Source organism: Rhincodon typus, chromosome 5 (assembly GCF_021869965.1).
Source record: "Rhincodon typus isolate 14 chromosome 5, sRhiTyp1.1, whole genome shotgun sequence".
NCBI lineage: Eukaryota > Metazoa > Chordata > Chondrichthyes > Orectolobiformes > Rhincodontidae > Rhincodon > Rhincodon typus.
Window position 1 is genome coordinate 111,375,235 of NC_063336.1, and position 13,095 is coordinate 111,388,329.

At 39.3% G+C, this 13,095-nt stretch overlaps 1 protein-coding gene across 1 annotated transcript in view; it reads right to left on the reverse strand.

Moving 5' to 3' along the window:
- Window positions 1-13,095, reverse strand: part of LOC109929715 (kelch-like protein 29) — a 222,210-nt gene that overhangs the window by 132,259 nt on the left and 76,856 nt on the right. The window contains exon 2 of the mRNA XM_048597121.1: window positions 8,783-8,930. Coding sequence (XP_048453078.1) covers window positions 8,783-8,930 — 148 coding nt within the window. The remainder of the gene's footprint in view (window positions 1-8,782; window positions 8,931-13,095) is intronic.

The following is a 13,095-nucleotide window of genomic DNA, read 5'->3' on the forward strand; positions in this document are numbered from 1 at the left end:
AGCTGACGTTTCGGGTCTGGACCCTTCTTCAGAAAGGATCCAGACCTAAAACGTCAGCTTTCCTGCTCCTCTGATGCTGCTTGGCCTGCTGTGTTCATCCAGCTCTACTCCTTGTTATCTAAGACACATTTGGACATGGATTATCTGGCATGTGTAGCGTGAATGTTAATTGTCACTTATCAGCACAGGCTAATCAGGGCGAATCTTCTCTCTATTTAAGTTGCGTTTGCGAACACAGTCAGAAGCACAGAAGTTGCAAATGCCATTTTATCTTCCCTGTAAAGAGGAATTTATGTAAAGTACAAAGTTAAGCATCAAGATGCCATATCTATGCCTGCCGTCTTAGCAATATGATCCTTTACTTTCTTTTGACGTGGTGAGAAAACCTTGAGGTCAGAATGTCCTAGAATTCTATCTAATGTGTGAATGTTGGGCAATATTAACGATGCATCATTGAAAATAATAACAACACAGTTTTTGCCATTTATGAGTGGAGTCTGTGTGTAAAAACTGTAACTAATGTGAACATGTGGAAACTAATGGAAAAGCTGGGTATGTTATGTCACATCCTAATAAATACTACTGCCACTGCGGCCCCTCTTCTTGAAACAGTCAATTGGAACAGAGCACTCGCTATTTTTCCAAAAACTGTTCTGGATTAAGCAGTGGATATGCCACATATGAAATTGTAAGTAGATCTTCTTTCGCAGCCATAAACTAAGTGATTTTATTAAAGAGCTATCTTAAATGCTCACATTTAAAATTTCAAACATTTATATGTTGACTTTAATATCTTATTTGGATATAGTTCTAGACTAAAGGCAGCAATGCTGAGAGACAGAGAATGAGACAGTGAATAGTATCGGTAATATGTCCAGAAAAATCAGCTCTATTTCATGCAGCATTTTGATTTTGAGATGGGGGACAAAGAGAAAGGGGGAAAATGTCACATAATGGACCTAAATGTGCATCTCCACATTTAACAGAACAGCACATAATGCCCAGATGAGTTACTTGTGGCACAGTGGCACAAGTTCCACTTGCTCCATGCATGTGTCACAACATGTCTGAACAGGTTGATTATAAAGATCTATAATGTCCCAATGAGCAAAATTGTTGTCCCACAGATATTATGTATGGAATTTCCTCATGTACATTTAAGGAAATATCCCATTTGGAACAATGTTCACACTTCCTACTGGCAGTTCCAAAATAAATTTAATAGCGACATGCTCATTTTCCATGGTAACTGTTTTCAAGCTTTCTGGATTGTTACCTGTTAAAAACAACAAGATCCATTTCTAGCCCACAATTAAATTGTCAGAAAAGGCACAGGAAACAAAACAAATCCACATCGGGTTGATGGCTTGGTATTCTTCAAAGTACAGACTTTATCAACAGCCTTCTTCAGTACTGCCTCAATTGGGCTGAAGGGCCTTTTTTCTGTGCTGGAGACCACTATGATTCTGTTCAAAATTAGAATTTTCCAATTTGTAATAACGTGAAAACTATTCTGAGATGTTCTCAGCTGTTTCTCATTGATTAGTCCCTGCACTTATCCAGAAAAGATCACCACACTCATTTAAAAACTTCATTTTAAAAAAGTCCATGGAGTGATGAGTGAGCAGGACTTCATACAGGTTAGGATATGCACAGCAAATACTTGCATGAGTTTACATTTATGGAGGGTGGTCAAATTTGTGGTTTGTCAGGACAGCATTGGAATATTTCTGTTGTCTCTAGCCACAATTATGATTGGAGTTTCAACAAATGAGCTGAGGTAGGGTTAGAGCTGAGCAAAAATGTAAAGGTCTTTATGATGGACAGGCTACGGGAGTGGTGGGGGGCAGTTTGGAAGCTCCTCTGGTAAAATATCACTTGAACTCATTCAACTATCTGTTGTCCACATCCGAACCCACAGCAAGTCCCACTCGATCATTATTCCATGCATTTTTTTAAAAATCAAGTTAAAAATGTGTGCGGTCTGACTGATTGCAGGGACTAATCAATGAGAAATACTCCAGAAGGTCTCAGGTTAATTGTCACATTGTATGATATTAGAATCCAAATAGTTATTGAAGTGGGTTGGTGGCCGAAGTTTGTACTTAACTGGATACCAGGCCATCAGTCTGATGCTAGGCTTGTTTCATTTCATGTGCCTTTTGTGTTGTTTGGCTGAGGCTAAGGCACCTGAAAGTGGGAAAATGAAATGTGCTTTTAGCTTGTGCCCAAATTGAAAGAAATAGCTTTTATCTTCCTGAAGTTTAACTGGTGGAAACCATAGTCCATTCTGCTCTGAATGGCTGACAAACTGGGCAGACACCGTATAAACAGTGGAAGCATCGAGAGAGAGAGATGGTGATGAGGTAGAACTTGGTGTTGTCAGCATGTGGGAGAAATCTGGTCACGTCTTTGATTGAAGTCACTGATAAAAGGCGTACAGATAAGAAAGAACTGATGTCCCAGAGATAGATCCAAGAGATAATAATTAATACACATTTACTCTGGGGACTGTGTGCAGTGAATTTGATAAAGTAACCAATTTATCAAGATACAAATACAAAGAGAGATAATTAGTATTGATGGTGAAGGACCACCAACTTGCTGATCAGATGGCCAATTTACTTTTTTCCTCAGACTGGATGCCTAGGGTTATAAACCTCATAAGGCTACATATAAAAAGGGAGGAATGACTTGATTGTAGAAGATTGGGTCAGGAGTGCGGGTCATTCTCTGACAATATCTGGGACCCTTTCACCTATATCGAGTCATGAAAACTCTAGGGACTATCAATCTTCAGTTGAGTTACTGGGGCAAAGTCTGAAGCACATGGGATTATAAGATTGATTGACTGAAAGCCTTGAGTTTTACTCAGGAAACTATGCAGTTTGGATGCAACACTATGGATGATGGGATATCACTTTGAGTTTCACAGAGCTCAATGATATGCTCCATTTCAGGCAGGGAGTATATTGAAGGAGTACTAAACAACGGGAACGTGGCCAGGAAGGGCACTGTTAAGGCTCTGCTGTAATTCAAGGTAACACCAAATTTGAGTTCTTCAACCACAACCCCAGAAAATGAATACGTCTACATAAACTCAGGAGCCTGCACAGTTGTAGAGTTATTTCAGAAACCATAACAGGGATTCAATGAGATATTCAAATGTAAAGCATTTTCTTTTGAAACATCAGAGATAGTGAGAACTGCCGATGCTGGAGAATCTAAGATAACAAGGTGTAGAGCTGGATGAACACAGCAGGCCAAGCAGCATCAGAAAAGCAGGAAAACTGATATTTTGGGTCTGAAACATCACTGCCAACCACTTGGGGCAACTGACCAAAAGTCATTGCAGGTTGAAAATCAGATGCTATACCCAATACAGAAGTAACAAGAGATATTGTGGGAGAAAAATACTAACATTACTGACATTTGATACCAAGAACTACACTAGAACTGGCTCAGATACCTCTCTTTTCTCTGTATAGGTGGGAGCAGAGTGAGAAATGTAAATTGATATTCAGTTGAGAGCCTACAAGGGACGGTTTTGTAGAAGGAGCTTCCTCTGGACAATGTTCCTTAAAAGAGCAGCTCTAGTATTCAGCTGAATGTTCCATGTATCAGTGCTGCTATACTCATCTATCTGCATGAACTGATATTTCTGTATTGACTTCTCTTGCACAGCACCTGGTTCGTTCTTGATTTCCTGTCCCCATTCTCCATGATTAGGCCTTTTCACTTTGTAAACATACGCAGTATGCAGGTAACTATGATGTTGGGAGCACGGAGAGTTCTGACATACAGAATGCTCACGCACCAGGACAAATGTGAAGAGATGTTTCTTCTTATTGGCGAAATCAGAACTAGGAGTCACTTTTTAAAAGTCAGGGATCCCCCATTTAAAAAGAGTTTAGGTGAAATATCTTCTTTCAGAGGGTCATGAATTTTTGAAACTATCTTCCTGAAAGGGTGGTTCTAGTAAATGTATTGAGGTTGATCAGGTGGGTCTCATTGAGTATGAGATCCCTGATTAGGGTTGTTAACCTGGGCCAATCAGGGAGCCCTGGCTGACAGATGTAAACAGGAGATTCAGAGAATCTCCTCATTCTCGGGACTGGCTGTGAGCTAGCTGGTCAGAGCCTATGTACTGTGCACATGTAAATAAAGAGTGAGTTGGAGATGGGATACCGGTCTCTGTGCAGTTATTTCAGTGATGGAAGCAGAGACTTGAATATTTTTAAGACCAAAATGGACAGTTTATTGTTAAACAAGAGGGTGAAACGTTATCAGCTGTCATCAAGAATGTGGATTAGAGGTACATGTTCCCTCTATGCTACATGGCTGCGTGCGCAAAGGTTCCAGCCACCAGTGTCAGCATTTCAGTTTCGGATGTCACTGCCACACAGGAACCTTGGAGGTATGGGCAGCCAGAAGGAAAATGAGTTGGAATGCTGATTAGAGTTTACAATTAGATCAGCCAAGATTTTACTGAATAGCAGAGCAGGCTTGACGGGCTAAATGGCGTACTCCTGCTGTTAATGCATGTATTTGTATCTACCGTGGCATTTGCAATGCTGCTTCATGATACCAGTTCTACATTGACCTTGATAGTAGCACAAATCTCACTGTAACTGTCTAGTTACAGTGCTGCTGCTAGTATATGGTTATGGTACATGGCTTTGGTCCCTGTTACAGTTATGCTTACTTCAAACTGAAGGCAATCACTGGTGAATATTTTAAAATGAAAGCAAGGTGACTGCTACTAAGATATAGGACTTATCAAAATATTGGTGATCAATGACTAGTTGCACACAGTTGGGACAGAGTCACGGAGTCATACAGCACAGAATCTGACCCTTCGGTCCAACCAGTCCATGCTGACCATAATCCCAAACTAAACTAGTCTCAACTGCCTGCTCCTGACCCATACCGCTCCAAACCTTTCCTATTCATGTACTCATCCAAATGTCTTTTAAACATTGTAATTGTACACACATCCACCACTTCCTCAGGAAATTCATTCCACAAGTGAACCACCCTCTGTGGAAAAATAAACTGTCCCTCACATCTTTTTTAAATCTTTCTCCTCTCACCTTAAAAGTATGCCTCCTTGCCTAGAAGCTCTTTCTGTTTGTATTGACATTTGTTTTACATTAAGACTATGCATCAGTTCCATCAATACACCGCTGTAGCCTTGGAAATTCTGCCATGCGGCTTACCGAACAGATCCCGAGGCTGCTGTTGTTATTCAGTGGGGAAGGAAAGATTAAGGCTAGTCTTGCTGAACAATGCGATATTACTATCTTCATCAGATGTATCCAGCATGCCAAAGTGATTCTGCATAGGGCCCCCTGGGAGTTTGAAAGGAGGCAAAGTTACAGCTTTGAAGGAGCTGGTTGGTGACATGGCAACAACGTCCTCAGTGACTGAGCTTGCCACTGCTCTGTGAGTGTTACCTTGTTAACTCAGAGCCTGTGGAAGTAGCTTTTTCAGTCAGTTAGCTGTGCATGGGATTGTGGATACCAGAACAGGAGAATAGCCTCTGCCTCTTGTCCCCTCTAAGATTCTTAGCACGTCTTGTTTGTGTTTATTTGTCATCATTTGTAAAGATAGTGCTGAAAACAATCTAAAACAGAAAAGTAGCAAAAATAAATGAACCGTGAAGCTGGGAAGAATTCCTTCATGATGGACAACCTGTTGATTCACATCTTGTACAAGTGCGCTTAACGTACCGTGGAAAACAAATTGGAAAAAAAAGAGGAACATTTATTTTAGTCCCTTTTTCTGGAGAACGGTATGGAAGTAGATTTGAAATGATGTTCTTGCAGAATATGAGAGACACAATGACAGAGAAGTTCAGCATCTCAGCTCCTTCGCCAAATGAGCAAAGCGACCAGAACACACACCCAACAATGACACTAATTGGAGGCAATTGCCTAATGGTATTATCACCAGACTGTTAACTCAGAGACCCAGGTCATGTTCTGGTGGCCTGGGTTTGAATCCCACCGTAGCAGATGGTGGGATTTGAATTCAATAAAAATCTGGAACTAAGATGATGACCATGATTGCCGATTGTTGGATAAACCCACTGGTTCATTAATGTCCTTTAGGACCTGTCCTTACCTAGATGTGACTCTAGACCCACAGCAATGTGGTTTACTCTTAGCTGCCCTCTGGGATGGGCAATAAAGCCAGGGATGCCCTCATCCCATGAATGAATATCTGGTTAAAAAAAAACTAAGATGCCCAAATCAATGTCAGCATCAATTTCATTTGGCTGAAATGTGGCGAGAAAAATGCAGTTCACCAGGTAGGCTTGAAAATTCTGGGGAGCTCTATTGACGTACAAGCTCACAAGGACGTCCTGGGGTAGGTTTCTAGACGTGGTTGACTTTACAGGATAGATTGGCTACAACGGGGTGATCATTTCAAATTTTCAGGAACAATTTATCCCTCTGAACCAGACTGAGGCACGTTACATTGCTGCAGACAGCCACGTCTAAAATGTTTTGAAACCCTCAGATCTTACCACTAGGAATATTTTTGCTGGCTGGAATTTCACGAGCCACATATTAAAAAAGTAACAGTGCATGACCTTGCTGTGCAGAAAAATGGCCTGCTGTGTTCGCCTATAATACAGCAATGGTTCTACTTCAGAAGTAATTTATCAGGCATAAAGCATTTTGGAGCATCCAGAGGATAGAAAAATTGCCAAGTAATACTTTTCTTTTAAAGCTGCTTATTTTTTTTTTGTACATGAATGAGGTCTGAACACTTTCCTTAAAATCTTGTCATTCAAGAACTTTGTTCAAATGTGTAATATTCAAAAATGTAGAATATAATCACTTTCACATTTTCTACAGTTGACCTTGCTGGTCTACGAGGTTTCCCCTTGAAGGACTGCAACTCAACCACAACTCTACCGTGCCCCAATGTATGTCTCGTTTCTCTGCCATTTCTGTTTTGCAACCTCCACTGACTTACCCATTCTCCAACCTGCCTGCCAACATATGAACAGAAGTCACTCCTGCTTTTTTCTAAACTTAAGTGCCACATGTCCCTTTCCTGTCCTACTTAATCTATTATCCCTTTTCTCTGCTCCACCTTCAATTGTAGAGCCAACAGTTGTTTCAGACTAGCTTGTATTATTGACCAGACCAAATCCCCTCAAAATACATTAAGAAGATAGCCTACACTCTAATTTTTTCTTATTTTAAAGGCAAGTGCCAGGCATTTCGTTCCGGATACAATCTGATTGGTCAAACTACCAGACTTAAAGCAAAACACATTTTATTCATCCACTATAGTTAAAATACAACAAAAGGAATGAAGAAATTGGTATAACAACTCTATTGGAAAACCAAACAGAATAATAGATTATTAACTACCACTAATTAACTGTTTGAATATAGTAACATCCCATAAACACACCCTTGGCAAAAAGCAAATTCAGAAAACTGATTGTCTCATACGCGACTCCTATAGCAGGCACAGAACCCCCAGATTTTGGCTGTAACTGAGAGATGGTAAAATAGCTTCCACTTCTTCAAGACCCCAACAGCAACCGCTGAAAGCTAAAACTAAAAATCCTGGTTCTTTGGAAGCTTGACCAAACTCATTCATGCTGCTTCTATTGTTCCAACTTAAAAAAAAACAAGGCCTCACAATCTGTTTACTTTATGAGTTTTCAATAGACATCTCATTACCTTCCAAGGGGAGGTAATGGCCTAGTGGTATTATCTCTGGACTGTTAATCCAGAGAACCAGATAACGTTCTAGGGACCAGGTTTGAATCCCGCCAGGGCAGATGGTAGAATCTGAATTCAATAAAATATCTGGAATTGAGAATCTAATGATGACCATGAACCCATTGGTCAATTGTCGGAAAAACCCATCTGGTTCATTAATATCCTTTAGGGAAGGAAACTGCTATCCTTACTTGGTCTGGCCTACATGTGGTTCCAGACCCACAGCAACGTGGCTGACTCTAAACTGCCCTCTGGGCAATTAGGGATGGGCGATAAATGCTGCCTGGCCAGCTATGCCCTCATCCCGTGAATGAATAAAAAAAACCTCAACAAAAAGACAAAGTACACCTCTTAAATCCATAGTATTGTCACACATGTCTAAGAATCTTAGCCAGATTATCTCTTCTCTTCTCTCAGGACCTTCTTCTAAGTCCATGTGTTCCATGATATGAGCACAGTGACCTCACCCAAACCTTCTTACTTTGCTGTACTGAACATAATTGACATTTAAAATTACATACTTTGGCTCGGCTGTTCTGACAAATTGCACTAAATAAAAATTGGAAACTTCTGCCTACATTGTTTATTTACTGCGTGGGTGCCATAAATTGGAAGATGGATCCTGGAAGTAAGAAGACTCTTTCTAATTATAAATTAGAGGCAAAAAAATGCAAACGCTAATCAGCACCCAAATAAATCATGTTTGGGTTAGCGTCCAATTTGAGAACATTCCTTTATTAAATGTAATGCTTAATTCCGACTGTACCTGTTGATTTAATTGAAACCTTCAGCTTTGAGCATTTTATATAACTTTGAATTGAACAGCCTCAGCCATTTTCTTGCTCAGAATGTTATGGCAATAAATCGCACTGTGGTTTGATTAAAAATGTTCTCAGCCTGCAGCTTTGCTATTTAATCAACACAGGATCTGCTTATTGTTTTGTACTCTTGAGAGACCTACTCAATTACTTGATTAAAAAAAGAGAAATTTGTACTTTCTCTTGGGTTTAAGAAAAAAGATTATCACATACCGGCATTTTCTATTTCTCTCATTTGTTTAGATGGAGGCTCATCTGTGTCCCAGGGAGTTGACTGATTGATAGGAGTTTGTCCCCATCTCACACTTTTACTGAGCATTTGTCCTTGTGTCTGACTGTCAATCTTAGAAATGCTTGAAGGCTACATTTGAAAAGACAAAAACATGTAAATTCAGACACTGTGACTAAAAGTGTACACCATGCAAAACCATCCTCCAGACTCTCTCTGGAAGTATTTGACAATATATTTCAAGAATATACAGTATAGTATGTCAGAAACATAGAAAACAGGTGCAGGAGTAGGCCATTCAGCCCTTTGAGCCTGCACCATCTTTCCATATAATCATGGCTGATCATGCAATCTCAGTATCCCATTCCCGCCCTTTCCCCATACCCCTTGATCCCTTTAGCCACAAGGGCCATGTCCAGCTCCCTCTTGAATATATCTAATGAACTGGCCCCAATAACTTTGTGTGGGAGAGAATTCCATAGGTTCACAACTCTCAGTGAAGAAATTCTTCCTCATCTCAGTTCTGAATGGCTTAGCCCTTATCCTTAGACTGTGACCCCCAGTTCTGGACTTCCCCAACATCGGGAACATTCTTCCTGCATCTAGCTTCCAGTCCTGTCAGGATTTTATATGTTTAATGAGGTACCCCCCTCATTCTTCTAAATTCCAGCGAATACAAGCCATTTATACCGTTTAACTAATACTATTTGTATATGCTATTTCACATCAATAAATTGAATGCCAAAATGAATTACACTAGTTTCTTTGGCAAGGTGACATTAAATGGACTGTTTGCTTCAGTTACCTGTTTACAGTGTCCAATTTTCGGAAGGTTGAGACACACAACTTAGATCCAACATTTGATTTTGCTTAAAACTGATCTTTTGTTTGCAAGCTGAAAGCTAGTTCTTAAGCTTTTTGTTCTACAAAGGAAAATACAAATGACCTGGAAATTTCCAGAATACATTTTCTACGCTAATAACCAGAGTGCAGTCCCAAGTGTGTAATAAACTCAGCAGATGGATTTTGAGGGAGTCAGCAAGTAAAATTGGTTGAACTCAGCAGGGAATCGTAGGTGAAGATAAATATTTTTACTATACCATAATTCCTCTTTGTACAAAATAAAATGTAAGTGAACAATGGCATATATTTTTGAATACATTTTACCGCTAATAATAAACCTTCCACAATGCAAGATATATTACTGAAAATAAAATCCTGGTGGCTATGTATTATGAAACATGGGAAGTAATAACTCTGTACAACAGATTTAAATAAGCTTGTATTAAATAATCTTTCTGCAATATATACTGTAGATACAGCAGATTCATTAATAATACCAACATCGGTGACAAATCTTTCGAGCATCCACAAGTCATTTCGAAGCATTAAATAATTTATTGCAGATACTAAATTGAAAGAGGTAGAAATGCAACTGTGGGATTTTTATTAGGAGAATTTTGAGAACTACTTGTACTAGATTGTAGCCAGATAAGTTGTAATCATTTAATGCGGCATTTTATTATTCAAGTCAATATGGCTGCAGTTGAAAAAGAAATGGATCAAAAATCAAGCCAACTGTTGAGATGACAAAACAAATTGGTGAAAAGTGAACCAAACATCAGGAGTTCAGCAGGAATTAGCAATGGGGCTAGTATCATATATATTTATAAAGGGCAACCTCATTCACCACTCAGAACACTGGATTACCATCCAAATTCATTCCTATTGGATAGTCATATAGTGAACAAGTGAACTTCTAACCTCTAAAATTGGCTTGGAATGCAACCAAATGAAGGTCTAAGGTAGTAAGCAATCTAGGGGTCTGTGAAGACTTTATGAAGGAGTTCTGTGGATTTTAAATGCAACACCATCACAGCCTTGCTTCTTGTCGTGTTTTTTTGTCTTCCTGCGCACAATTTGATAAGAAACACGTAGGGGACAAATTTTAATTGGCAGCCACCCATTTCTTGACTGAAACATGAACAATCAGTAGTTGAAAATCATTGAGTAGTACGGTGGCCTGCTCATTGATGAGCAAAGTCCAGTTATTGCAATTTTCAGGAAGGTTCAGTTGTCAATTGATAAGCAGCAAACCCTCCTGCTGTTAATAATTGGAGGCTACTCAAATATATGGTTAAGGTAGGAACAGGCTTGTAATTCCGAGATCAACATGAGCAGTGTATTGAAAAAACCAATCAGCAGTTTTTAAAAGGGATTACTAATGTTAGGTTAGGGTTAGGGTTAGGGAAGTAAAGACCAAAGCATCTTGGGAAGAGTTCTGTGGGCCTAGGTGGAGTAGGAGTAGACTCCTCTGCCATAAAAGTTGAGAGACTTCGAAATCATCATAGATTTTAAAAAAAGTTGCATTTGCACCAATGTGCACTGGTCAGTAGGAATACTGCTGTATTCGCCTTAGATTGCCAATGCTTTTCAGAGAGGAAAATAGTAAGTGGTAATTTCAAAGCCATATGATTTAAAAATATGTATTCTAGGCCACTGGACAGAAGCTAAGAAACATTTTTTTAAATATATATAAATTTACATCAGAAAATGTAGTAGTGGCCTCTGTACAATTTGAGGTAACTACCAGGAACTTTTGATACTTGCTTCCTTATAAAACTATTATATCCCTGGAGAAAAAGAAATAGCTGACTTTACCTGGCCTGAAACCCTTAAGAAAATATGCCTCTCAGGTTTGTAATGACTTTGTGAAATAATGTACACAGACCTGTAGTCCTATTCAGCATTCCAGCCCCTTTCCATGTAGCAGAGAGATCAGATTGACTACAAGTACACTGCATTACATATGGCACAGGAAGGATCATGCAGGTGAAATTCACAAGTCTAAATCTCCTGTGCTATCACATAGGGGCTTTGTGCCTCAGTGGTAGCACCCCTATCCCCTGGACCAGGAGACCTGGTTTCAAGTCTCACTTGTTCCAGAGGAGTGTCATAACATCTCTGAACAAATTGATTAGAAAAATAGGTCGAACAAAACATAATATGCTATCACATGACGGGCCCTCTTTTGGCACAGTGGTGGTGTTCCTACCTCTATACCAAGAGACGCGGGTTCAACTCCCACCTGCTCTAAAGGCTGATTCAAAAAAAGCATATTGTTACATTCACAGAGACAGTGGTGCAGGAGAAATATCACTAGACTATTAATCCAAGGGCCCAAAAGACATGGGATCAAATCCTGCTACAGCAGCTGGTAGAATTTAAATGCAATCCATAATAAAAAATGGAATTGAAAGCTACCATTGATCAGTAAAAATTTACCTTGTTCATGAGTGCCCTTTAGGGAAGGAAATCTGCCAACATTACCTACTGGCCTGTTTATGACTAGGGTGACAAGTGTTGACCTTGACAACAACACCCATATCATATGAACAAATTTTTTAATAAAACACATTAGAAGCCCAAGAGGACAGCATCCAACAAAGTGGCACAGCACAATGCCAAGGGGTGAATCTAGTACAGTATTTCCCACTACATTATGCTATAAATTCCAGTAATCTGTAACTGCAGACCATATAACCTAGAACAGGTTTATCCACATGTATGATCTCAAAATGAGGTAAGACGCAAATGTTTAATAAGCAATGCACGTGGATTAAAAAGCATGCCTCATCACCCTAATATGTAAATAATGAAATGATCAATAAAGAATCCATAACAGGAAGTACCCCATTTTCATCCTTATTCTAAACTGAAGAAAACTTTTGAGAAAGTTATTGAAGAACTGTTTGGAGGTGGAAAATCTGAGTATTGCTATCACAGAGACTGTGAAATTAAGTTCTGAAGAGGACATAAAGAAGCTTAAAAAAAATTGGTAGGTTAACTGAGTGGACTAAAATGTGGCAAAATGGATTATAATGTGGGAATGTGAAATCATTCATTTTGGCAGGAAGAATAAAACTAAGCATACAATCTAACTGCCAAGAGCTTTGAGAAGCAAGGGCGATCTGGTTGTACTCATGCATGAATCACAAAAAGTTAGCATACAGGTACAGCAAGTATGAATGAATTATTTATTTATTGTCACTTGCATTTTACAGTGAATAATCCAGTAACGTACAGTGAAAAGCTAAAAACAGTCGCCACAACCTGGCGCCATTTTGAGTAGTTCAAGAAGAAAAAGGATGAAAGATATAACTGAATGAGAGTCCTGAGCCCTTTAAGTAACTAGGAAAGCTAATAGAATGTTGTTATTCATCATGAAGGGAATTCAATACAGAAATAGGGAGAATTATTCTTTAGAAGCAAAAAGAGGGTAGGAATAAATGGATCA